The 26,653-nt window shown below is 35.4% G+C and overlaps 1 protein-coding gene and 1 pseudogene across 8 annotated transcripts in view; both read right to left on the reverse strand.

Annotated features, from left to right (window-relative positions):
* Positions 1–26,653, reverse strand: part of PCCA (propionyl-CoA carboxylase subunit alpha) — a 461,536-nt gene that overhangs the window by 251,955 nt on the left and 182,928 nt on the right. For all 8 annotated transcript variants that reach the window (XM_077855069.1, XM_077855072.1, XM_077855071.1 and 5 more), the window contains 2 exons: positions 25,988–26,024; positions 3,564–3,642 (listed from right to left, as the gene is read on the reverse strand). In XM_077855069.1, the coding sequence (XP_077711195.1) occupies positions 3,564–3,642; positions 25,988–26,024 (116 nt within the window). The remainder of the gene's footprint in view (positions 1–3,563; positions 3,643–25,987; positions 26,025–26,653) is intronic.
* Positions 24,463–24,530, reverse strand: LOC144288180 (U4 spliceosomal RNA; annotated as a pseudogene).

Raw genomic sequence — 26,653 nt, forward strand, 5'->3', positions numbered from 1 at the left:
AAACAAAGCAATTAAATCCTTATTTTGGTTCACTGATAAACAAAGCAAAGAAAAAATCACTTAATGCACAAATAACTAAATTGACTTAGTGGACCCATAACTCTTACACTTACCAGCTTTGTCACCTGGAATCAGTGATGTAACTTCCCCGATTCTGGGGGAATATATTTATAATCAAATATATTTATAATCAATTTATAATCAAATAGGAATACCACTACATAGTTCACCAACTGCTAAAAATTAGATATTTTTAATAAACCACATGAAACATATAAAATTCCATTTCCTCAATACCTTAATTCCACTAATTAAAAAAATTAAAAATGCATATTCATTTGACTTAAGAGTCAGAATATGCACACAAAAATACAAAGAGCCAATCTGGCCAACGTCACAACTGGAGCAAAATACTCAAGTGAGAATGAACATCCTTGAGGATTCTCAAGAACATTTTATGTTCTTCATATGTTATGGACATATAATGATATTTTAAGTATACATATTTAAATGTAACTGCCCTTCACACACCCATACAAATTATTACAACTTTATCGACTTTGGACTCTTTCTAAATTAATCATTAAAAGAGAAAACAATTTTTGAAAATAAAAATACCAATATGATTATTGCTTTACATGTTTTACTCTCCAAAGATAATAATTTAAATTGTTGTAATTAAAATGTGCTCACTAAATTCATACACAATGAAATGGGCTCATTTGGTCTATTAAAAACACACATTTGTTCACCTAAAACTAATTGAGTATATTATTTTACACTCACTGATATATTGAGAATATAAAGTTTAATTCTTTTTACATGTCACTAATAGTTTCTTAATCTTCAGATTAAATATAAGTATTTAAATACAATATTAAAATTCTTCCAATCTTTTCATTTGCAAACACTCCATCTGGCATTAGAAATGAATACATTTGCTTTTGTGCTTAAAAAACACAACATAGCAAGTAAACAATGACCAGATGATAAATTCAAAACATATTGCAACAATTCCTGTTTCTCAGAGTTCTCAAGGAAAAGGTATCAGGTTTTCTTAGTCCTCTATTACTTCTTTGATTTAGAGGAATGGAGTTTTTAGATCTCTGGAGACTGCAAACCTCAAAGAAACTAAAACACAATGAATTATTGTTTTCAGTACCATACGACCAACTTTTTATTAGATGGAGTATGACGATTTGCAAAGAAAAAACAAAGTACTTTACAATTTATCTCTGTTCTAATGACTAAGAACTTTCATTTTGCACTTAACCCAAACATGCTAGAGGGAAAAAAAATCAAAATCACCCAAATAAATTATCACATTTGAAAGCATCACCAGAGTATTTGGGAGCTCACAGAAAACTATTTTAAAAACATTTGTTACACTCAGTTACACATTCATTCAACAAATATTTACTCATCATGAATTCATGTGTCTGCTGCATGTTTAGGTGATGGGAATACAAAAATAAAGCCACAACTGCCCTCACATCACCTAAAGTGTAGCAGGGGTATTCCAAAATGCAGATGTGGTCAATTTTCCATTGTGCCATATTTCATTGAAATGTGAATGGGGAAAAGAAAGCCAGAAGTTAATATGAAGCTATGAGTCTACTTTTAACAACCTTCACAATCCTCACCCTAATTTAATATACAATAACAACAAACACCATTTAAAAAAAAAAAAACTTTCAGATGTTCTAAAGATAAGCCATAGATGCTACTTCCCTGAAACACTTAGGAAAGATGTTACAAAAGGGAGACATTCCCCAGAATAAAATAATAAGGCAATTAATGGTTGCTAAGCCTTCCAAAGAAGACTAAAACTTACGTGCATTATTTAAAAAGAAAAAAAATTCCCCCTCAAGAAGGGAAAAAAAGAAGGAGCACATGCAATGTGGCATATTAACAATTGGTGACTCTAAAAGAAAACTACTGAGCATGTTCTGGACTGTTCTCTCAATTTTTCTGTAGTTTAGATTTTTCCAAATTAATAGGGAATACAGAGCAATTATTTTAAATGAGGAGCATGTATCATTAAATCAAATAGTATCATACTTTGATCAAGTTGAGAATATTTTAGATAGCAAATTATTTGTGTATGTCTTTTTATTAGTTTTATTAGCATATTTTGAATCAATATGCATTTAAAGAGTTATTTACACCCGAAAAAGATCTCCACTCTCTGTATGGTTATAGCGATTTCTGAAAATACAGAACACTACATTAAAATCCATTGTGTTAACAGCACACAGGAAATCGCAATGCCACAAAGTGAAGAGTAATCTTCACCATAAGAGAATATGTTGCTAATAAGTGCTAAGGCTTTCAAGGGAATTGCTATGTAAGTGCCATACAATGGGGGCCACCTCATGAGAAAAAAGTTAAAGTTTCTGAAACATGTATCTCTCACAAAACCATGAGGTTGTGTTTAATATCCTGTTACATCATTCTTTCCTTCCCAGAGGCTATAGCAGACTGTCCTTCCCAAAGATGGTAACAGGGCTATCTCCCATTCAATGTGTTTATGCTGTAGATCTCTTTTGCCTAATCTTACAGTACACGAATCTCTTTGCAAAATAAGGCTTTAAGTGCAAAAAGAGAGAGAGAGAGAGAAGAAAATGCATAGGACTGCACAGGAAACAAATTACATTGAAATACAGGATTCGTGGAGCAGCCCAGGTGGCTCAGCGGTTTAGCGCCGCCTTCAGCCCAGGGCCTGATCCTGGAGAGCTTGGATCAAGTCCCACGTCAGGCTCCCTGCATGGAGCCTGCTTCTCCCTCTGCCTCTGTCTCTGCCTGCCTCTCTCTCTCTCTCTCTCTCATGAATAAATAAAATCTTTAAAGAAAAAAAAAAAGAAATACAGAATATTTTCTAAGAACAAATTTGGGATATAACATGTGGGGTTCTTTACTCATAATAAGCTCCAACAACAAATCTAATAATCACTGCTACTTAGAGATATATTATCACACTATAGTTGTTGAAGATATGTGATTTCCAAAGTGGTAGATTTCCAAAGATGTGATTTCCAAAGATAATACCACTACTGTAGTTTGTTGCCTATTTGGAGAAAACACTAAATCCCAGTTAGAGGCTAGTGAAAGAAATAGGCCCTTTTGGGGGCACCTGGGTGGCTCAGTGGTTGAGTGTCTGCCTTTGGCTCACATCATGATCCCGGGGTCCTGGGATCAAGTCCCACATTGGGCTCCCTGCATGGAGCCTGATTCTCCCTCTGCTTATGTCTCTGCCTCTCTCTCTGTGTATCTCTCATGAATAAATAAATAAAATCTTTTTAAAAAAAATACACTGTAAAAACAAAACAACTCTTTCTTATGCTTAAGAAAGTAAAAAACCTTTCTATAAGAGAATAACCATCATCAAAATATAAACAATGAAGTTTTCTGCATAATTTCCATTTTTTCCCATCTAAAAGAGTAAAAATGAGATGGTTATTATAATTATTCCATTACACTTTTGGTATCTGTTTACTTGACAGTTTAATAAAACTCTAGTAACTGCAATTTTCATCAAAAGTATATTTTGGACAGCAACTCACCTGGTCTCTTCATCATCCCAGGCGATTCGCATGCCTTTCCCACCACCACCTGCTGAGGCCTTGATCATGACAGGGTAGCCTAACAGCAGGGAAGAATTAGACAGAAGTTCAGACTTTGATCATCTGGATGCATGAACATGACAACTGACCACATGTTCAATAACACAGAAGACAATAACTAATTTATTTAAAAGTTCCTTTCTTTAGAGTCAGGAAAATAACACCAGCGTGGTAATCTCATATATATTTTAAAAATGAGAGTATGATCATTTTAAAAGAAAAAGACTATTTGTATCAATAAATATAACATTTTCTCCATTAATGAAATAAAAAACTAAGGAAACATAAATAAGTTATTTGACCATGGATTCCAAAAATGGACGTAGATATAGTATTAACTAACCAAAGATAAAAAGCAACTTTTATATAATATTAAGGAAATAAACACATATAACATTCCCCAAAAGTGTTCTTTTGCATGCATAACAAACTAAACACCTTTTTCCAAAAGTAATGATTCACAGGCATTTGAGGTATTTTTATCTGAAAAGTCACAGGGAACCCCTACAGTTTTTATCAGCAAGAACTGACACAATGATATGGGGGGGAAGAGGGAGGGAATCAAGTCACACAGTTATTGTATTATGGGAGGAAACAGAAGCTCCAGGATTCGCTATTATCCATGAAGAGGCTAACCCCACTATTTCCACTCATCCAACAGGGAATGTGTATGATAGCAAGTAAGATTAAAACACAAAGTAAGGCCAGAACAAATAATATCTCCAGCTAAAGTTTTATAAGAGAAAATTAAATCATAAAATTATTAGTTGATAAGTATTTAGATTATTATAAAGTAAAAATTTTGACAACTTGAGTCACCTCCACCAATTTACCAAGAAATGCTGTAAAAATCTCCTTGCTTAGAGGTTTTCTGCAAACAAGGTGGATACACCCATGCCTGAGACACTTGTTTATGATCTTTTCTGAAGTGAGTGCTTTAAAGACTCTTCCAGGCCTGTGATGCTCTAACAGCACTACATTCTAACCATAGGACCTTAGAGGAAAAGGAAGAGAGGGCCAAATATCATAGATCTTTAACCTCTAAACCACAAAATATCACCCTTAACTTCAACTTAGTTAAAATACCATTTGCTTTCTGTTTGCTAATTAATTCAATTTTTAAAGTTCTGATGTTGATTATATTTATGTGGGACAGCATTTTAAAAGCAATGCTAAGTGTAGTGAGAAGAAAGATTAACATACTTTTTCTCACTGGGAACCTTAGAATCTTGGAAGAAAAAGGGAAAAGCACCCAAATAATTCTATCACTGGAAACTGCAAGGAGAAAAGTATCATAGGAAGGTAACAGAAAAGGGTTAAAGAAAGCGTATTACAGCAAGAGCCATCTACATGAGGCTATGAAGGATGAGAAGGATTTCAACATTTTAGGCAGGAATAGCACGGATTGGCTTAAAAAAATGACTGAAATAATCCAGCTGGAGTGTATCTGTGAGATGGTAGAAGAAAAACAGAACTGAAAATATAAATTAGGACGAATGTACGCTTCTCACTTTTGTATGCCAAAGATCCTACATAAGAGTGAAGAGTATTTGTCTCCTTCAATGCTATAGCCTCACAATAATTGTCACATAAAGGAATCAGATTGTAGCCTGTTTTGGAGCAGTGAAGAAATAATATCTAAAAATTAGAAAACATGTCATTAAACATGGCATGCCTAAGAAAACATTTTCATAAAAATTTAAACAAATGGATCCATGGGGGGGGGGGGGGGGGGTTCTATCACCTTACCACCCAAAACTATTTATCCATATAAACAGGAAACAGGAAACCACAGGAGGTAAGATACCTACATCCCTTATCGTGGTTTTCAGTTCCCTTTGAGGATTAGGAAATTTGCAGTTATTCTGATTCCAGTATTATCTCATCTTAGTTATTTACTATAGACCCTAGACTACACAGTGATTTGTGAGGTTCAAAATAAGATTGGGAAATTGTCCTTGATCACAAGAAACTAGATGGAGAGACAAAACACAAAAAGTAATTTGTCAATGAGAGATTTTATGTTTAGCAAAGGTGGGATATTGTTAGGCAACAGGGCAGTATGTACTAAAGCAATTATAAAATGTCTCCCCAAAAGGAGGTAATGTAGCATTAGATCTGTCAATACATATTACCCAGAAAGACAAGATTCCTTGACAAAACAAACCCAATATAACACAATCGGGAGAGAGGAAGAAACGGCCATAAGCTAGTGACATTATAGTCACAAACTCAATCCAATTTCTGAACTATAATTGAAAATAATGTAAAGCTAAGGTTTTCTACTCAACTTGCTATGCCAAGTTAGTCATTAAATCTCAGATAGAACATATCTTTAATTTGTCACCATGCCATGTAGAAACTAGACCTAGCCATTTGAAGAGGGGAAGAATATTCCACAAAGATGATGTTAAATAATATCAAAAAGCCCAGTCCTTCACCCCTACTTTCTTATGGTGTCTCTGCAACTCTGATTAGGATAAATCTTGGGGTGCCAGGAACTGGAAGAAAAAGGTTAAAAAGAGCCAAAAGTTGACATTCCTGGAAAAATCCAAAATAATCAATTTGATGACTATCACCACTCCTTTACTTTACCTAGTCTAGACACAAAATTTCCATTAATGTTCTGTCCCAATTTATTATCCATTGGAATACTTACTCCTGGGTTCAGCTTTTGTCTGTGATGCAGTCCTTTAATTTTCTATTCTTCAGTTGCCATAGGTTTGAAACAGGCCAATCTTCTTAAAACAAACAAAACAAAATTCTCCAAGTTTTTTAAAAGGAGAAAATCTCTTGGCATGAAAAGATTGCTTTAAAAAAAGATACCTCAGGCCCTAGTGGCATTGGCGAGTTCTTCATGCTTCTTATCCTCTCACTGGTTGCCTACTCCCACTACCTGATCTCATAACCCAGACCAAAGATTCATGTGATGCTCCTACTAACACTCCAACTCCAACAGGCATGGACTCTCCGTTTTCTATTTACCTTCCAACTAATGCTTCCAAAAAGAAACTAACTAAATACTACATGAGAAAAAAATTAGATATTTAGGAAAATACAGAAACTCAGGTTACCAAAGCATCCACCATTCCTACATTTCTGTCCTCAAACCTCAAGGACAGGTCTGGTCTCCTGTCCCCCCAGCAAACAGCAGGTCTTACTTTTCACCATAAAGCAGCAATTGTCTTTCCTTCTAACTCTCCATCACATTTTTGTTCATCAACTCAAACATATACACTCAGTATAACACTATGTGCTAATAAGCACTGATCTGGCTCTGGGGGATACAAAGATAAACAATTCAGAAAGTTCTTTGCTCTCAAGGCACCTACCATCATCTAGTGGAAAAAGATGTGTGAGGACACAGGCACCTAAATATGCATATACATCCAGAACACATACATGTATTAATACACACACAACACGTGAAATGCTGAGGAGTTCCAAATGGAGACAACAGAAGGACGTGATTGAAGGTGTTTAGGGTTACTTTTCCTTAAAAGCTTCTCTGAGAAAATGGATACTGAAGGTGAGGCCTGCATGAGCTGGAGCCAGCCCCCTGAATAACAGTAAGGGAAGAACATTACTGACAGACGGAATAAGTTGGGAAGTTATACGGTCAGGTTTATGACAATCTCTTTGGCTACTCTGCAAGTTACGAATTGTAGAAGGGCAAAGGTGGACACAGGGAGACTGAGTAGGAAGCTTCTGCAGTGTTCCAAGGGAGAGCCAGCTGTGACCAGGACTCAGGCTGACAGTTGGCTTTAGAGACAGAGTCAGAAAGAATTGCTGGCAATTTGGATACGGATGATAAGAACATGAAAAAGAGTCTAGGAGATACAGCACTTTCTCATTTTGTTATGGATGGCAAGTCTAAAGGAACGATTTCTTTTTACCAACTGACAGCATAATGCTGTCCCATACAAGACATAATATATAAGCTTTCTGCTTCAGGCAAAACCTGTCCCTATACATGATAACATAACCTGATAACATAACCTGAGAACATAAAATCGATAAAATAAATGACACCTTAATGATGCAATTGTCATAAAATATATAATTTTATATAGTTTTTCATCTATGGTGTCTTAAATTAAGATTTCATTAATGACAGAGACAAAAAGTTCTTTGTTTTTGTTTTTGTTTTTTTAATGAAAGTGAATTATTTCTTGAGAAATGTTCTACTCCTAATTTGGTGTACAAATCAGAAATCTCTGCAGAGTCAGAGTATGGTTTTTGTTGGTGGTGGTGATGGTGGTAGTCTTCTTTTATTTTTTTTAAGACGTATTTATTTTAGAGAAAGAGAGAGAGGAACAGTGAAGTGGGGAGGGGCAGAGGGAGAGACAGAATCTCTAGCAGACTCCCTGCTTAGTGAGGAGTCTGACCCAGGGCTCGATCCCAGGACCCGGAGATCATGACCTGAGCCGAAATCAAGAGTCAGATGCCCATCGGACTGAACCACCTAGGCACCCCTTACCTTCTTTTAAAAACAGTAGGAAAACACTTATAATTAATTGCAAGGCTTTTATTTCCTAAAAGGTTCCAAATTAAAAGAAATGAAAGCTATTTTAAAGAGCAGGATAATCTTCCAGATGGATAGAACAGGATCTGATAATGGGACCTCAAAAGAAAGAAGAACCTGGGTAGGGGAGGGAGTTCCAAGACAGCCAGAAAAGAAATCTCCAGACAGAAGTTTAACATTACAATTACAGAGAAATCAAGTATTATGCATTGCAATTGTTGGAATCTTTTCTTCTCCTTTAATGTAAAATAGTTCAGTTACCATTTTGGTTTGGAGTTTGTGTTTATGTGAGGGAGAGGGGGATCCTTCCTGAAAGTAATAATTTTGAAAAATCCAACGTGGCGATTGCATACAATATTCTACAATTTGGGGACACCTGGGTGGCTCAGTGGTTAAGCATCTGCCTTTGGTTCAGGGCGTGATCCCAGGGTCTGGCATCAAGTTTCACATTAGGCTCCTTGCAGGGACCCTCCTTCTCCCTCTGCCTATGTCTCTGCCTTTCTCTGTATGTCTCTCATGAATAAATAAAATCTTTAAAAACAAAAATCCACAATTTAAATTTACCTGATTGCTTCCTTGTTATAAGATTCAGAATTATAAAAAAATTTTAAATACTACATAACTGATATCATACCCTAATCCTTTTGTGACACCAGAAAGCAAAAAAAAAAAGGGGGGGGGGGACATTTGTCCATTTCCTTATGAAATTTGCTTACTTAAAATGGTGTTCATTAAATTTCCTCATGAGGGGATCCCTGGGTGGCGCAGCGGTTTAGCGCCTGCCTTTGGCCCAGGGCGCGATCCTGGAGACCCGGGATCGAATCCCACATCGGGCTCCCGGTGCATGGAGCCTGCTTCTCCCTCTGCCTGTGTCTCTGCCTCTCTCTCTCTCTCTGTGACTATCATAAATAAATAAAAATTAAAAAAAAAAAAATTTCCTCATGAAAAATATGCCATTTTGTGTTTATAATTAGCAAATGATCTATATATCGACACTTGTAAACTCTGAATATCCTATACTCATACGATATTCCACTCAATAATAATAATAAACATGAATGATTCTTGCTTTATAGAATTTTTACACTCCTCGGAGCCAAAGGCAGACAATCACTGAGCCACCCAGGTGCCCATAAGTAAATGTATTAATTTATAATTTCAGTAGTAGCAAATCATTTATTTTTACTACTCTAATATATTTCACTGTATAAATATACTGAAGCATTATCCATTCTAGTATGCATAGACATTCAGATTTATACATACAATGCTCCCATGAATATTTCTGAATGTGTTGCTTGAAACCCTATGTAAGAGTTCCCCGAGTTTATGTCTAGAACTCTAACTGTTGGATAGTATGCAACGGCTATAAAGTCTATTAAAAAATCCAATTTCTTGACTATTCTTCATCTCCATGACCACAACACTTATACAAACTACCATCACCTACTTCTTCATAGACTGCCTGCAGTAGCCTCCTAACACAACTCCCTACCACTACATTTGGTCCCCTCAAACTATACAGCAGTCACTGGAATTCTTCAAATATATGTAAGATCACCTCTCTCCTGCCTAAAACATTATGTTTTGTAAGAGCTTATATTGTACCAAGAAACCATAGATATTTAAAAAAAAAAGAAAAAGAAAGAAAGAAACGAAACCATAGATGTTTAATGAAATAGAAATAATGAACTCAGGGACAGGAAGCATGGAAGGTACAGAAAGATGGCCTGCCATATACTTACTGAATCACAATACCAGGTAAATCTATGCTTGACTTAAGCCAAGAAAATAAAAAATAAAAAATAAAAAGCCTAAAACGTATTAATATGAACAGCAATTAACTGATCTATCAAACAAAATAAACTTTAACACCTTTTACACAAAGATAACAAAATCCAAATACACAATATAACATTCACAGTGTTTATAAACCAATTAAAAATTAAGAGACATATGGGAGCACCTGGGTGGTGTAGTCAGTTAAGCAAAGACTCTTGGTTTCAACTCAGGTCATGATCTCAGAGTCCTGAGAGGAAGCCCCTCCCTCGGGCTCTGTGAAGAGTCTGCTTAAGACTCTATCCCTCTCCCCCTGCCTCTATCCCCCCCAATCCCTTGAGGGGCTCACTCACATGCAAGCTCACTTGCTCGCTCTCTCTCAAGTAAATAAATAAATCTTTTTAAGAAATTAAGAGATGTGTGAAAAGGGATGCCTGCAGACTATGTGATTCTTAATCTCTGGGTCATGAGTTTGAGCCCCACATCGGGCATAGTGATTATTTTAAAAAGAGAGAGAGAAACAGACATGTGAAAAGAGGTAAAATGTAATGCACTTCAGGAGGAAGAGTCAACAGAAACAAACCCAGAAATGAAGAACCTTAAAACAGCTATTATAAATTACAGCTATTATAAACACTGTAAATACGGAAAAGGATTTCAAGAAAACTTTATCAACTATACCTCAAGCAAAAATTTTTTTCTGGGGCAACTGGGAGCCTCAGTCAGTTAAGTGGCTGATGTTGATTTCAGCTCAGGTCATGATCACAGAGTCCTGGGCTAGATAGAGCCCTGTGGTGAGATCCACAATCAGTGGGGTGTCTGCTTCAGGATTTTCTCTCTCTCCCTCTCCCTTGCCCTCTGCCCATTCCCATCACTTACTCTCTGTCTCTCTCTAAAATAAGTAAATCTTAAAAAATAATAAATAATAAATAAAGAAACAAAATAAGTAAATCTTTATTTTTTATAAAGATTTTTACTTATTTATGAGAGACAGAGAGAGAGGCAGAGACACAGGCAGAAGGAAAAGCAGACTCCATGTAGGGAGCCTGATGTGGGACTCGATCCCAGGACTCCAGGATCACACCCTGGGACAAAGGCAGGCACTAAACTGCTGAGCCACCCAGGGATCCCCTAAAATAAATAAATCTTTTTTCTTAAAGATTTTATTCATTTATTCATGAGAGACACAGAGAGAGAGAGAGAGGCAGAGACACAGGCAGAAGGAGAAGGAGGCTCCATGCACAAAGCCCGATGTGGGACTTGATCCAGAGACTCCGGGATCGCACCCTGAGCCAAAGGCAGATGCGCAACCGCTGAGCCACCCAGGCGTCCCTAAATAAATCTTTTTAAAAATCTTTCTAAAACGGGGATCCCTGGGTGGCGCAGCGGTTTGGCGCCTGCCTTTGGCCCAGGGCGCGATCCTGGAGACCCGGGATCGAATCCCACGTCAGGCTCCTGGTGCATGGAGCCTGCTTCTCCCTCTGCCTATGTCTCTGCTTCTCTCTCTCTCTCTGTGCGACTATCATAAATAAAAAATAAAAATTTTAAAAAAAAAAATCTTTCTAAAACGAAAAAATTATCATGGTGAGAGAAATGGAAATATAAAAAAAATTAAAATTTGAATTCCTAGATATAAAAATAACTGAAAGGAAAAAATCCCAATGTATAAAAAGAATTATACCATGACCAAGTGGGATTTATTCCCATTATGCAACGTTAGTTCAACACTCAAAAACCAATTACTGTAATCCTTCACATCAACAGGCTAAGGAAAAAAAATCTGACATGACCCTATTAGCAGATGGAGAAAAAGCATGACAAAATTCACCCCCATTGAGTTCAGCAAACTATGAATAGAAGGAAAGTCCTTAATAGAAAGAAAGTCCTTCCTAAAGAACATCTACACCTACACCTACCCTTATACTTAATGGTGAGATCATAGAAACTTTCCCCCAAAATAAGGAACAAAGTAAGCATATCCCTTCTCACCACTCCTTTTCAACATCCTTTACAAGTTCGATTTTATGCAATAAGACAAGAAAAAGGTTAAAAAAAAAAGGTAAACACATAATAAATAAAATTCTTCATTAGCAGGTAATATGGTTTCTATAATGAAAACCTCAAAGAATCAAGAACCACCACCACCAAAAAATCTAGAACTAATAAGGCTGCAGGATACAGGGTCAATGTAAAAAAGTTAATTGTATTCCTATGTACCAGCAATGAAAACTTCATATTTGAAATTAAAAACACAATACCATTTACATTAGCCACGCCCCCCTAAAAAAGCTTAGGCATAAATCTAACAAAATATGTATGATATCTATATGAGGAAAACTATGAAATTAAGAAAGATCTAAGTAAATGGATAAATATTCATGTGTAAGACACCAATTCTCCTCAACCTGATCTATAGATGCAATGCAATCCCAAACAAAATCCCAGCAAATTATTTTGTGGATATCAACAAACTGATCTTAACATTTATACAGAAAAGCAATACACCCAAATAGCTAATGTTAGAGGAGAATAGCAATTTCAAAAGATTGGTACTACTCAACTTCAAAATGTATTAGAAAAGCTACAGTCAACATAGGATTGATAAAAGAGCATACAACTTAATCAATGGAATAGAGAAACCAAAAACAGACACACACAAATATAGTCAACTGATCTCTGACAAAGAAACAAAAGCAATTCAATAAAGAAAGGATAATCTCTTCAACAAATGGTGCTAGAAGTGGAATTTCAGACACAAAAAGTGATCTAGACACAATCCTTAAAAGTTAATTCAGTGGATCTGAGACCCGAATATAAAAACAAAGTTCTAGAAAATAAATAGGAGAAAATTTAGATGACCTTAGGTTTAATAGTTTTTAGATATGATACCAAAAGTACAATTCATAAAAGAAAAACATTGATAACTGAGTTTTATTAAAATGAAACACTTCTCTGTAAAAACAAAAACAAAAAAATAAGAGAATGTAAGCAGGAGTCAAGACTAAAAGAAAACATTTGCAAAACATATATCTGATAAAGAACTTGTATATAAAAGAGAGCTCTTAAAACTCAATAATAAGAAAACCCAATTTAAAAAATCAGTAAAAGATTTAAAGAGACTCCTCTATAAAGAAGATACAGGATGGCAAATAAGCAAATGTAAAGATGCTCAGGACACCTGGGTGGCTCGGCAGCGGTTTGAGTGTCTGCCTTTGGCTCAGGGCGTGATCCTGGGATGCAGGATCGAGCCCCATATTGGGCTCCTTGCAGGAAGCCTGCTTCTCCCTCTACATGTGTCTCTTTCTCTTTTTCTCTCTGTGTGTGTCTCTCATGAATGAATAAATAAAATCTTTAAAAAAAAAAAAAAAAGGTGCTCCACATCTTTGTCTTCAGGGAAATGCAAATTAAAACAAGATACTATTATATGCTTCTCGGAAAGGCTAATATCCAAAACATTCACAATACCAAAAGCTATTAAGGATGCAGAGCAATAGGAGAGCAACAAAAATGCTTATTCACTGCTGGTGGGAATGCAAAATAACCTTACCCTAGGCCTCAGCAGCCATACTCCTAGGTATTTACCAAACTGAGTTGAAAATTTATGTCCACACAAAACCTACACATAAAAATGCTTATATCAACTTTGCTATGATTGCCAAGAACCAGAAACAACCAAGGTATATCTTTCAAAAGGCAAATGGATAAACAATCTGTTGTATATCCATACAAAGGAATATTATTCAACAATTATTTTTTAAAGATTTTATGTATTCGAGACAGAGAGATAGAGAGAGTTAAGTGCACAAGTGAGGGAAGAGGCAGAGGCACGCTCTCTGCTGAGCCAGGAGCCTGATGTGGGGCTCAATCCCAGGACCCAGAGATTATGACCTCACCTGAAGACATACTTAACCATCAGAGGCACCCAGGCACCCCTCAACAATTTTAAAAAATGAGAAATCAAGCCACAAAAAGACATATCAAAGAGGGAGAGGGAGAAGCAGACTTTCCATTGAGCAGGGAGCCTGATACAGAGCTTGATCCCAGGAACCTGAGATCAAGACCTGAGCCAAAGGCAGATGCTTAACTGACTGAGCCAACCAGGCGCGCCCATGAAGGAACTTTTAAATGCATGTAGCTAAGTGAAAAAAGCCCGTCTGAAAAGGCTACATACTGTATGATTCTAAGTATGTAACATTCCGGAAAGGCAAGAGCATAGAATTATAATAAGCAGTATGTGGAGGAAGGGAAAAGAGGGTTGAAAGGTAAAGCACAAGGCAAACTATTGTGAATGAAACTATAATGGTAGATACATGTCATTATGCATTTGTCAAAACACCTAGAACTATACAATACCAACAGGGAAATAATGTAAATTCTGGACTACAGTTAATGTATCATTGTTGGTTTATTAATTGTAACAAGTGCACTACACTAACACAAAGTTTTAACATTTAGAAAACTGCAGAAGGCTTTGGTTGGGAATGTACATGGAACACTATCTACTTAATGAACTGTTCCATTATTCAGTAAATCTAAAACTGTGCTAAAAAACTATTATTAATCATTTAAGGGGGGCTGAAAATTTGAAGACAGTTTACAAAAGAAGATTAATGAATGTGAAAGCATTAAGCATGTGAAAATATACTCAACAGTATTTTGGTATTAGGGAAACAGAATTTTAAATAACAAAGAAATAAAACTACACATCCATTAGAATAACTAAAACTAAAAAGACAAGCAATGTTAAGTGTTTTGCTGGAATAACTGGAACTCTCAAACGCTGCTAGTGGAAATGTAAGATGGGGGAAGGGACATTTCAAAAAGGATAGAAATGTTCTATATCTTAATTGTTACATTTATTAAAATTCACTAAACTATACATTTCAAATAGCTAGATTTTATTCTTCATAAAGTGTACATCAATAAAAATGATTTTATGAAGCAGACAAAAAAGATCAGACTGCCTACAAAGAAACAAAAATTAGAGCTATGTCTTCAATAGCTATGTAACACAATACCAACATTCCAGCACTTTGCTGATAGAGGACTACTATCAATCTAGATTTGCATATATAGCAAAACTATCTTTCAAGAAAGAATGAAAGACAGTTCATGCAAACAAAAACTGAATTAACTAACCACACTAACTTCTAAAGAGTAACTTCCAGGAAAAACAGAAAGAATCAAAGATGAAAGGAACAATGAACAAAGAAAATAAGCATTTGGGTAAAGCTAAATCAACAATGGATGATTACACCCTATAATAAAGTTTTATTAGTGAAGCAAAAAAATAAGGAAATAAAATATTAAAAAGCATATAAATGGTAAACAGTATTAAAGTACTTCTTTGGTAGTAGGATAAACTTTAGACTGAAATTTAAAATAAGTGAATGTTTTAAAAAGTTTAATATAGGAGAATATAGCCTGAAGGACTATATTCTGAAAGGACACCTGAAGGAATATCTCTGAAATTTAAATTTTTTTTAAGATTTTATTTATTTATTCATGAGAGACACAGAAAGAGTGGCAGAGACATAGGCAAAGGAAGAAGCGGGCTCCCTACGAGGAGCCAGATGCAGAATTTGATCTCGGAACCCCAGGATCACAACCTGAGCAAAGGCAGACAATCACTTAGCCACCCAGGTGTCCAAAGTTGAAATTTCTATAGTAAACACTGAAAGACTAGAACATGAGTGTAAAATTTCCATCATGGTGGAGAGGGGTGGAGGGGAAATGAAATAAAACAGAACAAGAGAAATTTTTAAAGTCACATCAAGAAGTCAAGAAAAAAGAGAAAACAGAATCCAGAAAAGGAACAAAAATAAAAAGCAGATAATAAAAAAATAATAATAAATTTTAAAAAGCAGACAATATAAATAAATCAAAATACAGTAGTAAATACAATGAGTATACATGGACTACACTCTGGTTAAAAGACAAATACTCTGAATAGAAACGAAACACCAGGCAATATACTTAAAGAGATTCACCTAAAACAATGGTTCACTGGTTGACTTAAAAGTTGTAAGAACATACAAGGAAAAAAGAAAAATGAGCTGGTGTAGACATATTATCATCACAAAAAATCAGATTAAAAAGCCAAAATTCGCTACACATTGATTAAAAGCAAAGTTAGCCAAGATGACACATTACACTGTTATATTACCCATTAACTTATCTTAAGAATATACAGAGGCAAAACCTAACAAGCAAGGAAGAACTGGGAAATTCACTCTTTCAAAAATTGACCAAATAAATAGCCAAAAAGTCATTACAAGATTTCAACATCCTAATAGGTAGCTTTGACCTGCTGGTTATCTATAAAATATATCACACAATAATTTGAGAATATACATTCTTTTCAGGTACACATGTAATATGTAAAGTGACTTACTCCTTGGCTGTAAAATAATTCTCAACAACTCAGAAAGATTCTAAATTTAAAAAGATCATATTCACTTACCAGAAAGCAATTTAGAAATTAATAGAATAAAAAGTAGAAAATGTTCAGTTATTTTAAAATGCATTCCTAAGAATCATGAGTCAAAAAACCTAATAGAAATCTGGGGCACCTGGCTGGCTCAGATGGTAGAACATGAGACTCTTGATCTCAGGGTTGTGGGTTTAAGCCCCATTTGGGGTATAGAGATTATTTTCAAATAAAATCTATTTAAATAATAAATAAAATTTAAAAACTAAAATCTTAAAAAAAAAACTAAAATCTTTTTTAAAATCTGAAAGTACTCAGAAATGAACAATCATGAAAAATATATATCAAAATTGTGAAATAGTGATTTCTATCCAGATCACCACTTTAAGCCATTCCCCCAGCTACTGAAGTCTTGGTCCTCAGTTTTCTGCCTATGATCTTGCCCCTTCTTAGGGGCAGCCCACATCCAGTGGTAAGCTGATATGGGTGTATAAGGCTCAATCCCATGGCCCTAATTTGAAACAACTATAAAAGACCAGAGCTCTTTGCAGGCTAAGGCCTTTGTTGAGTCTGCATCTCAACTCAATTCAATTTCTCCTTCAGTCTAGTTTCTTTCACTCCCTCACACACGTTGGTCCCAAGAGTATTTCCCCAGTAAAATTCCAGAATCTGTTTCCAAAAGAATCCCACCTGACAGAGGAATACATTTGAAAGGCTATTAGAGTGATTAAGACAAGAGATGAAAGAGAGAGAGAGAGAGAGAGAGAGAGAGAGAAGAGATGACATTAGCTTAAACAGAAAGAGATCAGTAGAGAAATGGAGAGAAGTTGATGAATTCAAGATTTGGGAAATGATGACTATCATGCATAAATAGTGAAACCACATAATGAAATACAACTGAATCATGGGAAAAGCCCAATTGAGCCCTCTCTAATTCCTGCCTCTGTGATCCATGACATTGTAAATGGTAGAACTTCCATCAGCTTTATTCTCTGCATGAGGTTAGCAAGACAGCAGAACTCCTTCCTATCCCACAATGTGACCGATGGGAAGTAAACACATAGGATGAAGAAAAACCCTTCTTTGCTTACGATCACAAGAAAGAGCAATACAAATGTGGAATACTAGTGCTCTTATGAATTAATGACAACTACATGAACTCAAATATTAGCATATTACTAGAATTTTCCAAGGAAACACAATTCAGAATATACTGGGAAACATGGCTGCCATACAACACTTGGCTACATGGAAAAATTCCTATCATATATACAAAGAGGTAGTTTAAATTCAAGAAATTTGAGGAAATGAATACCATTAACAAATGCATTACCCACTTTGTGTATGTTTGTTCATAATTTTCTCCTAATCTTATTTTTCTTTTAATTACAAATTAGCTATAGTTAATTTCAACATTATCAACTTAGTTTTGCTATACTGTATGGGTTCACGCATTTCAGACCAAAATGATATTCATATGCGTCAGTACTATGTGGGATCTATACTCATCCAGTAACTAGAATATAAACATGTTATATACTGCAGTCCAACTATGAATTATTCATATCTCTGCTACTACTAGAGATATATATAGGTGTATATATCACCTGTATATATCTCAGGTGATCCTTATTATCACTGTATTTTTCCCATGGAAAAACAAAGTGTGAAGTGGACACAGGATATTTTGCCTTTCCTAAGTTGACCATCCACACACATAAACAAACAACAATTTTAGTTTAAGTAAGAATGAACCAATATTGTACATATACAGCTATAATCAAGATATATTACAAGCTAAAGTAAACCAATAACAACATTACTTGTTTTGATTTGGAAAGAAAAGCAATTATTCTTTTTTTTTGGTTGTTAAGATTTTATTTATTTAGTTGACAGAAAGGCAATCATTCTCTTTAGAAAAACTAATCTTGTCTATCTCTCTCCCTCTACTCAGGCAAACAAAAAAATTAGATCCTAACTCTATTTCCGGGAACAGAAATCAAGCACATTTCAAAGTATTGATAGATTAAAGCAAAAGGGGTTCACAGACAGGAAGTTTCCTAACAAAAACCAAAGGTTCCTTGTTTTCATATTATTGTCAGAACATTATGCAGAGTCTTTTGCAATAGAGTAATAGAAAAAAAATGAAAAGAAAAGGAATTCAAGAAAGAATAACAATAAAACAAAAAAATATATGATTAAGGGCTGAGAAAAAAAAAGGCAGTGGGAATGAATATGGTAAAAATACAGAGAGAGAACTTGTAAAATCATGCCTAAATTCAAAAGGTGTATACTGGAATAATAAAAGAAAATGTAAGTAAATACCCTAAGTGACAATTGTGGGGCTGGGTTGGGGGTCGGGGGAGAGAGGGGATGAAGATCTCTAGTTCCCATCTCCCAGGGATTATCATCCTGACCTCAATCACCACATTACTTCAACAATGGGAAAACAATGAAGTAAAATACCTCACTTTTTATCGGATTTCACAAAGAATACTTTAAAATTATTATCTTCAACATAACTTCTCCTTAGGCATTTATTAAATCTCCTTAGCATATTAAACATATCGAGGATCAAACTGGAAAATAAATTAACAGGATGTGATATTGTGATGGTCTAAATTATAATATTTTTTAATATATCTTCAACCACACAGTTGTATACTACATGTGAAAAATTTTCTAAGTGGGATGAAAGAGAAGAAATAAAAGATTTGGTGGCTTAGCCAAGTATTTTTATCCCTCTTAAGTACAAGCAATTTGTCTTTATTTATTTAAAAAAACACACAAACAAATATGAGTAATGTTTTTTATGTAATGCCAAGTCAAAAGGAAGATGGGAAGAATAGACAAAGGAAAACAGCCAAGGCATAGAAGAAAGGATGACCAAAGCCCTTACATACTCATGAGAGACAGAGGCCAAGGCTTATAAAGACTACTATCAAAAAGAAACAAATGGAAGGGGGCACCTGTCTGGCTCAGTCAGTAGAACATAGGACTCTTGATCTCAGGGTTATAATTTAGAGCCCCACATTGGGTATAGAGGGAGGGGGGAAGGGAGGAAGGGAGGGAAGGAAGAAAGAAAAAGACATAGAATCTATCTTGCAAAGAATGTAAGACGTCACCAGAGTCAAGGACAAGGCAATAAGGTTCAGTCACATAATCTTATACATCTGAATCTTAGATTCCTAAAAACTTCCATTAGCCCAGTCTAATGAATCCAAGAACAACCTACAAGAATTGCTGGGTAGTAGTCGTTAATAAGCACAAACTAAATTTACTTGAAAAATCAGATTATTTTTTAATTACCTATTTACAGAGAGTTTATAATGGATTACTTAATATTCCTGTTCTTCCCAGGTATATCCATTACAAAATTAAAGATTAAAGGAAAAGAAATAAGAAATTACTGTCAAATTATGGTCTATAAATATTGTAGAAAATAATTTCTACATACATGATTATTTAATTCATTTGTATACTGATACAACATTTTTATTTAGATTTGTTCACTGAATAACCACTTCCTGAATACATACTATGGGATAAGCATTGTGTTAAGTACTAGAAATACAAAAGGAAAGTAACCTACTTGGTCACCATCTATAAAACAGTAACTAAATGAACATAAAACAATCATTTGCAAAGATAAACAGAATCTGTATAATGCAGGGACTGTATAGATATTTTGGTTACTATTTGCATGGGATATCTTTTTCCATCCTTCCACTTTTGATCTATTTCTGTCTCTGGATCTAAGTAAGTGTCTTGTCAACAACATATAGTTGGGTTGTATTTTTTATCCATTCTGTCAATGTCTGGCCTAGTGAGATATCACTTCACACACACTGTGATGGCCATTATTTAAAAAAAAAAAAAAAACTGAACATAACAAATGTTGGCAAAGATGTCAAGAAACTGGAACATTGCTGGTAGGAATGTAAAAATGGTCCAGCCACTGAGGAAAGAGTTTGGCAGTTCCTTAAAAAGTTAAACACAGGGGATCCCTGGGTGGCGCAGCGGTTTAGCGCCTGCCTTTGGCCCAGGGCGCGATCCTGGAGACCCGGGATCGAATCCCACGTCGGGCTCCCGGTGCATGGAGCCTGCTTCTCCCTCTGCCTATGTCTCTGCCTCTCTCTCTCTCTCTCTCTCTCTCTCTCTCTCTGTGTGACTATCATAAATAAAAATTTAAAAAAAAAAAAAAGTTAAACACAGAATTACCATGTAACCCAGCAATTCCACAAACAGGTATACACCCTGAAGAATTAAAGCTGGTTATCCAAATACATGTAGATGCATGTTCACCATAGTCAAGGAGGAAATGACCCAACTGTTTATCCACAGGTGAATGGACAAACATAAAGTGGTATACACATAGAATAGAATATTACTCAGTCATTACTCAGTCATAAAAAGGAATGAAGCCCCAATACACAGTAAACCATGGATGAACTTTGAAAACAACTCTAAGTGAAAGAAGCCAGACACAAAAGGTGCCATTTTTACAAATCAATCAGAATAAGCAAATCCATAGAATCAGAAAGTAAATTAGTGGTTGACCAGGGCTGGAGGGGCATAAGCAGATGAGTACTAAGGAGTAGAGATTCTTTTGGGGGTAATAAAAATGTACTGGAATCAGACAATGGTGGTGGTCGCACAACACTGTGAATATACAAAAACCAACTTTCTGCACACTTGGAAAGATTGACTTTTATAGTATTTAAATTTTATCTCAATTTTTAAAAATCAAACCTTTAGTATAAAAACTTAGAACTAGTTGCCTCTGGACCTGAGGAGGATGGTGAGAACTGATGTGGAAAGAACATGAGGGAACTCTCTGGGGTGACAGTCATGTCCAATACCTCGGTGAGATTTTAGGACACACAGATGTATGCATACATCGAAATCAGCAAATGTATAATTAAGATTAGTTCATGTTACTGTATATAAATTTTGTCTCAGAATAACAAAACTGGGGGCACCTGGTGGCTCAGTGGTTGAGCTTCTGCCTTTGGCCCAGGTCATGATCCGAGGGTCCTAGGATCAAGTCCCACATCAGGCTGCCTGTGGGGAGCCTGCTTCTCCCTCTGCCTATGTCTCTGCCTCTCTCTGTGTGTCTCTCATGAATAAATAAATAAAATCTTTTTTTAAAAAACAAAACTTTTTAAAAAATAATAAAAAAATAAAAAGTCAAAAAAAACACAAAACTGTATATAGATATCGAATTCAGTTAATGACTTCTATGTTAAAGTATTTAGTGGGATACATATCTGCAACTGTACTTTGAAATGCTGTATGATTGAAAATGTATGATTTCAAAATGTTGTATGATAGAAAAATTTCAAAATACTATATTGAGGGAAAAAGTAATGAACAAGAAAAATATCATTGCAGAGACGGAGAATACGGTTATAAGAGGAATGATTGAGTGGCAATATCAGAGTATCTTCTGTTGAAGAAATGACATGTCAGCCAAGATATGAATGGCTATAAGGAGCCATCTAGGGACGCCTGGGTGGCTCAGTGGTTGGGCATCTGCCTTTGGCTCAGGACGTGATCCTCGGTCCGGGGATCGAGTCCCGCATCGGGCTCCCTGCGAGGAGCCTCCTGCTCCCTCTGCCTGTGTCTCTGCCTCTCTCTCTGTTTCTCCTGAATAAACAAATAAAATCTTAAAAAAAGGGGGGGGGGGCATCTATGTGAAAACATCAGCTAGAGTACTCCAGACTCCCACCCCACCCCACCCCCAAAAAAGCCTAATTCTAAGGCTCTGAAGTCTGGTGTATTCAAGAAAGCCAGTGTAACTAAAGCACAGCAGGCGATGAAGGGAGTAGTATAAAATGAGATTGAAGAGAAAGGCAGATGCCAAATCATTTGGGGTTTGTAGTCAGGGTAAGGAATTTTGATTTTATCTAAATGCAAGGAAAAGCCATTAGAGGGCTTAAAGCAGATACAGTGTGGGATGAGATGGGGGTGTGTCCTTATTACTTAGAGTTTTAAAACATCACACTGACAGTTATGTGAAGAATGACTTTGAAGTATTTAAGAAAAGAAGTAGAGAAACTATTGTCACAGTCCCTCCAAGGACAATGGTAGTTTGCAAGAGAGTACTGGTAGTAAAAAGATAGTGAGTAGTGAATATAGGAAGTATTCTGAATGAAGGATTGACAGTATCTATTGATATATTGACAATGGGACGACAGGGCAACGACACCAGGATAGATCTTGGGTTTTAGCTTTAGCCACTGAGTAAATGGAGTGACATTTACCAAGATGTAGAAACTTTGGGTGAAGCAGGCTTAGAGTATGGTGAATCTGAGGATCAAAAATAATAATATTATTTAAATCGGGCATGATTTGTGGCTATAAGAAAAACAGGTAAAAGAAAAGAATCAGAATTATCCAGAAGTCGTTAAAGGACAAGTTTTATATTTACAATATATCTATGGGTTTTGGGGTGGGGGGTTGGTTTTTTTTTTTACGAATCAATTCGGGCCTTTGATTAAATAAAAAGATCAAACTTTAATGCAAATCAAGCTCACTGATTACCATTGTCAATCTCTGGGGTTAAAGATAAACTGGGGATCAATAGCCCTGTATCTCTAAACTTAGGTCAAAGGAAAAAAAAAATCAGGAGTGAGAATGAGAGAGATGAGGAAGACCAAAAAACAAGCACACAGAAGTAACATATTAAGCCTTAACAGTCTCTCACCCTGTCACTGATAAGAGAAGGTTTCTTCAATTCCACATATCACTTGTGTAAGTGCCTTACAGTACCTTACACAAAGTAGTAACTCAAATTTGAGCTCTCATCACGTAATCTCATTAGTTTAGCAAAAGTATAATGAAAACTCGATAGTCTTTGGAGCTAAATGAACCTAAATTTAAAGCAGGCCCACCACTCAGTAGGTCTAAGACCTTGAGCAAAGTACTTACCATCTCTAATCCTTGGTTTCTTAAATGTAAAAAATAATTAACCCAAAAATTTGCATTAAAAATAACATTCACAAAGTGCCTGATTCATGGAAAATATACTCCATAAACAAAAGCTACTATTATGTAAAAGACACCTAATTCATCAGTGCTTAAGGCAGCTAGCTTCCTCCTTTGTCCTCAAAGATTCCCGTTTCCATGAGAGAAGACACAAGAGAGAAGGAAACCACAGAAAAGATGGTCAATTTAATTTTCTCCATGTAACACAGAAAGAAGTAGACAGAGAAATCTGTGAATAGATATTTATGACATGGACAATTTGCTACCTATAAATGGACAAGTTCAAAAGTTTGATTATAATTCAGTTGTCTAGAACTAGGAGCACATTTTCCTATGAAATCAATGTTTAATTCAACTCTTGGATGAATTCACAAAAGCCCATCAAAATCATAATGTAGTTAAAATGTGATAGATCTCAATAAAATTAGTAGAAAACAAAACTGATGAATCACCAAACAAAACAGAATACCAAGAGACTAATAATATGTAATTTCATTTATTTTAGAAGCTGGCACTTGAGGGAAGAGGTTTTATGGGAGGCTTCTGAGGTGATTCAGAAAGGTTTTCAGGGAAATTCCAAATGCTTTATAAAGCTGATGACCCTAGTTCTCTATTATGTTTTATTTCACGTCAAGTTTTACGGCTTCCCTTTCTTTCAGTATAAGCAAAACTCCAGCACTCCTACACTTAACAGCCATGATTACGATCATTTATTTCACAAATGAGAAGGCGTAATTGGAGAAGAATTAGAAGATAGGAAAGAGGAAGGAGTCATAAAGGTTATGCCTCAATATAAAGAAAAGAGCCTGAGATCAAATTAGGTAACCTCGGGAGTAAGCTCAAAGGGAAGTAAAGCACAGCATTAAAATATTAAGGGAGGAAAGCCAAATGATGAGAACTATTCAGAGTCCCATTATGATTAACTAATTATTTTAAAGGTCACAGATTATTTAAAAAAAAAAAAAAAGGTAAAAGACATGAAAGCAAGCAATCTGCAGCCTGCCATTTATACAAAAGAAATGCTCAAGAGTGGAAGAGTCATAATTCAAAATATAGCATGCCAATGTAATTCAAGATTTTCTTCTAATCTCTTTCATTTCTCTAAATTCCTCCAGTCTTTCAATTAGCAATGATCGCGCCTCAGATAAACCTATTGGCTACAATACTGCCACTGCACGAAGCTCCTCCAAATAGTCTGTCCTTTCTATGTAGATACTGTTGTGCTAATAGTATTAATCTATCTTATTATGGATAACAATACTGTCTAAACTAGAACCAAAAAGATGACTTTTTAAATCTAAGAGTATATAATAGAATAAAATGAAATTACTTTAAAAAAAAAAGTCTCCCCAAAAGCCAGCAGGTACCCAACATGCCTCTTAGGCTGCGAGGAATGCAACCAATTTCAAACCTCAAAGGCAGCTTTTGATTTTCTCAAAGAATAAACCACAAATCATTTCCATGTAGTCCAGCTTATTCAGCAATCTAGCAAATCTTCCTGTGAAGTAGTAAAATGCTTTTTGAAAATGTTGATATGTCTGAAGAAATGATTAAGGAAGAGACATAGTTATAAGATAAAGTAAAATTTTCTAAGACCTGGTCTTAAGTCCAAATCTCCATCGGCAGCAGCAATGTTTGCAAAACAAAGAACAAAACACACTTAACCATGAGCCAAACCAAAATAATTTAGCCAGACCCAACTAGACACAGGGACCCAGAAACCAAGCAACTTTCCAGGTCACTGCAGACCTGTTAAGCTAGCCAGAACTGACTGTGAAGAATGTATTTACTACTAACTCAATTACTTTCAGAAATAAGATATATATCACAACTATGTAAATTTTGCCAAATCAAATGCTCTCCCAGTGAATAAAATCATTCTAAATAATCGATCTTAATGAGAAAACAAGACTAGAGAATGTTAAAGTAGGATGCTGAAAAGTTTAGTCCTACCCATGTAGGAAAGCTAAGATGCTGAGATTTCCTGATTGCCAGGCACTGATTCTCTCACATACCTACAATGTTCTGTCAAATGTATATAAATAGTAATCAGATTAATACAATTATAGTTACTGAGTAGCATTTCTAATCCCTGATAACAATATGCCCTCATACATTTTTTTAAGTTAGTAGATACTGAAAATAGAATCAATGTCATGAGCAATAGGGACAGTTTTTAGAATATTCCATTCTGATTTCTCGTATTCTTTTTCCTAGCAAGATTTTTAAAAGTAGATATTTAACATCTTAAGAAAAGGTAAAAACTCCAAGAGCCTTGACAAATAGGAAATCTTCATTTTAACCTTTCATTTCTTTAAACTTTAAGAAGTTGTATTTAACTAGTACATAAAATTTATATCACATTGAAGCTCAAGTGTTAAGACAATTTCTTCTTTTAACTAGCAAGTGATTTTCAACTTACAAAAGGGCTATAATTAAAGTCAAATTACTCTTTAAAGTTCACTTTCATAATAGAACACAGTAATTCACCTGATAAATTTTTCCAAAGGGACAAGTAATCAAAATCCAAAAAGTATTAAAATATTATTTGCTCTATGGGGTTACTTATTACATGTTTACTCAACCATATCTGCTGCTGAAAGACCTAGAAACTCTACCAAAGTTAATTTAAGAACTTACCAATTTCCCTTGCAATTCTGACAGCTTCATCTGCATCCTGTAAAAGCAGGAAATGAGACCCAACATTAATCCCATCAGCCATTGCACAATGTCTTTAGGGCAGTCATATATTGCACTACTGTCTCCAATGATTCATTTAATGTTCAATTTTACAACCTTCTAACTCTTTTCATTCAGAGAAATGTAAAATTAATACCATAAGTGGAATGTAAATTCTACCTCATCATTATTATATTAAGAAACTCAAAGCAGTTCGAAATGAGCTGGCAGGAAGCACTACTAGAATTGCCAAATGACTTGGTGCAGTTGCTGGAATTTAACAGCAGAATTTAGATGTTTACAATCAATACTGAATCATAAATCAGATCATTAAAGCTTGTCTACGGCCAGCTTGTTTCTGTCCCTCTGATATTTATATGTCATGTTTTCCTGGATTCTGTCAGCAGGGGGAGTTGATTCTCTATTGTTTCGGAGAGGCTCAAGATTTTCCAGAAATAAAAGGTAAAGTTCCAGTATCTACAGAAACTGCCAACTGTCCCCCCAAAAAATTCCTTTAGTAGTCTCCATTACTTTTTCCTTTCCTTCTTGTCCTTTTCTCTCAGGTACATATTTTATCTTTACTAGGCACATCTTGTTATGTCATTTAAAACCTTAAATTCCATGAGC

The sequence above is a fragment of the Canis aureus genome, chromosome 17, assembly GCF_053574225.1.
Source record: "Canis aureus isolate CA01 chromosome 17, VMU_Caureus_v.1.0, whole genome shotgun sequence".
Classification (NCBI taxonomy): Eukaryota; Metazoa; Chordata; class Mammalia; order Carnivora; family Canidae; genus Canis; species Canis aureus.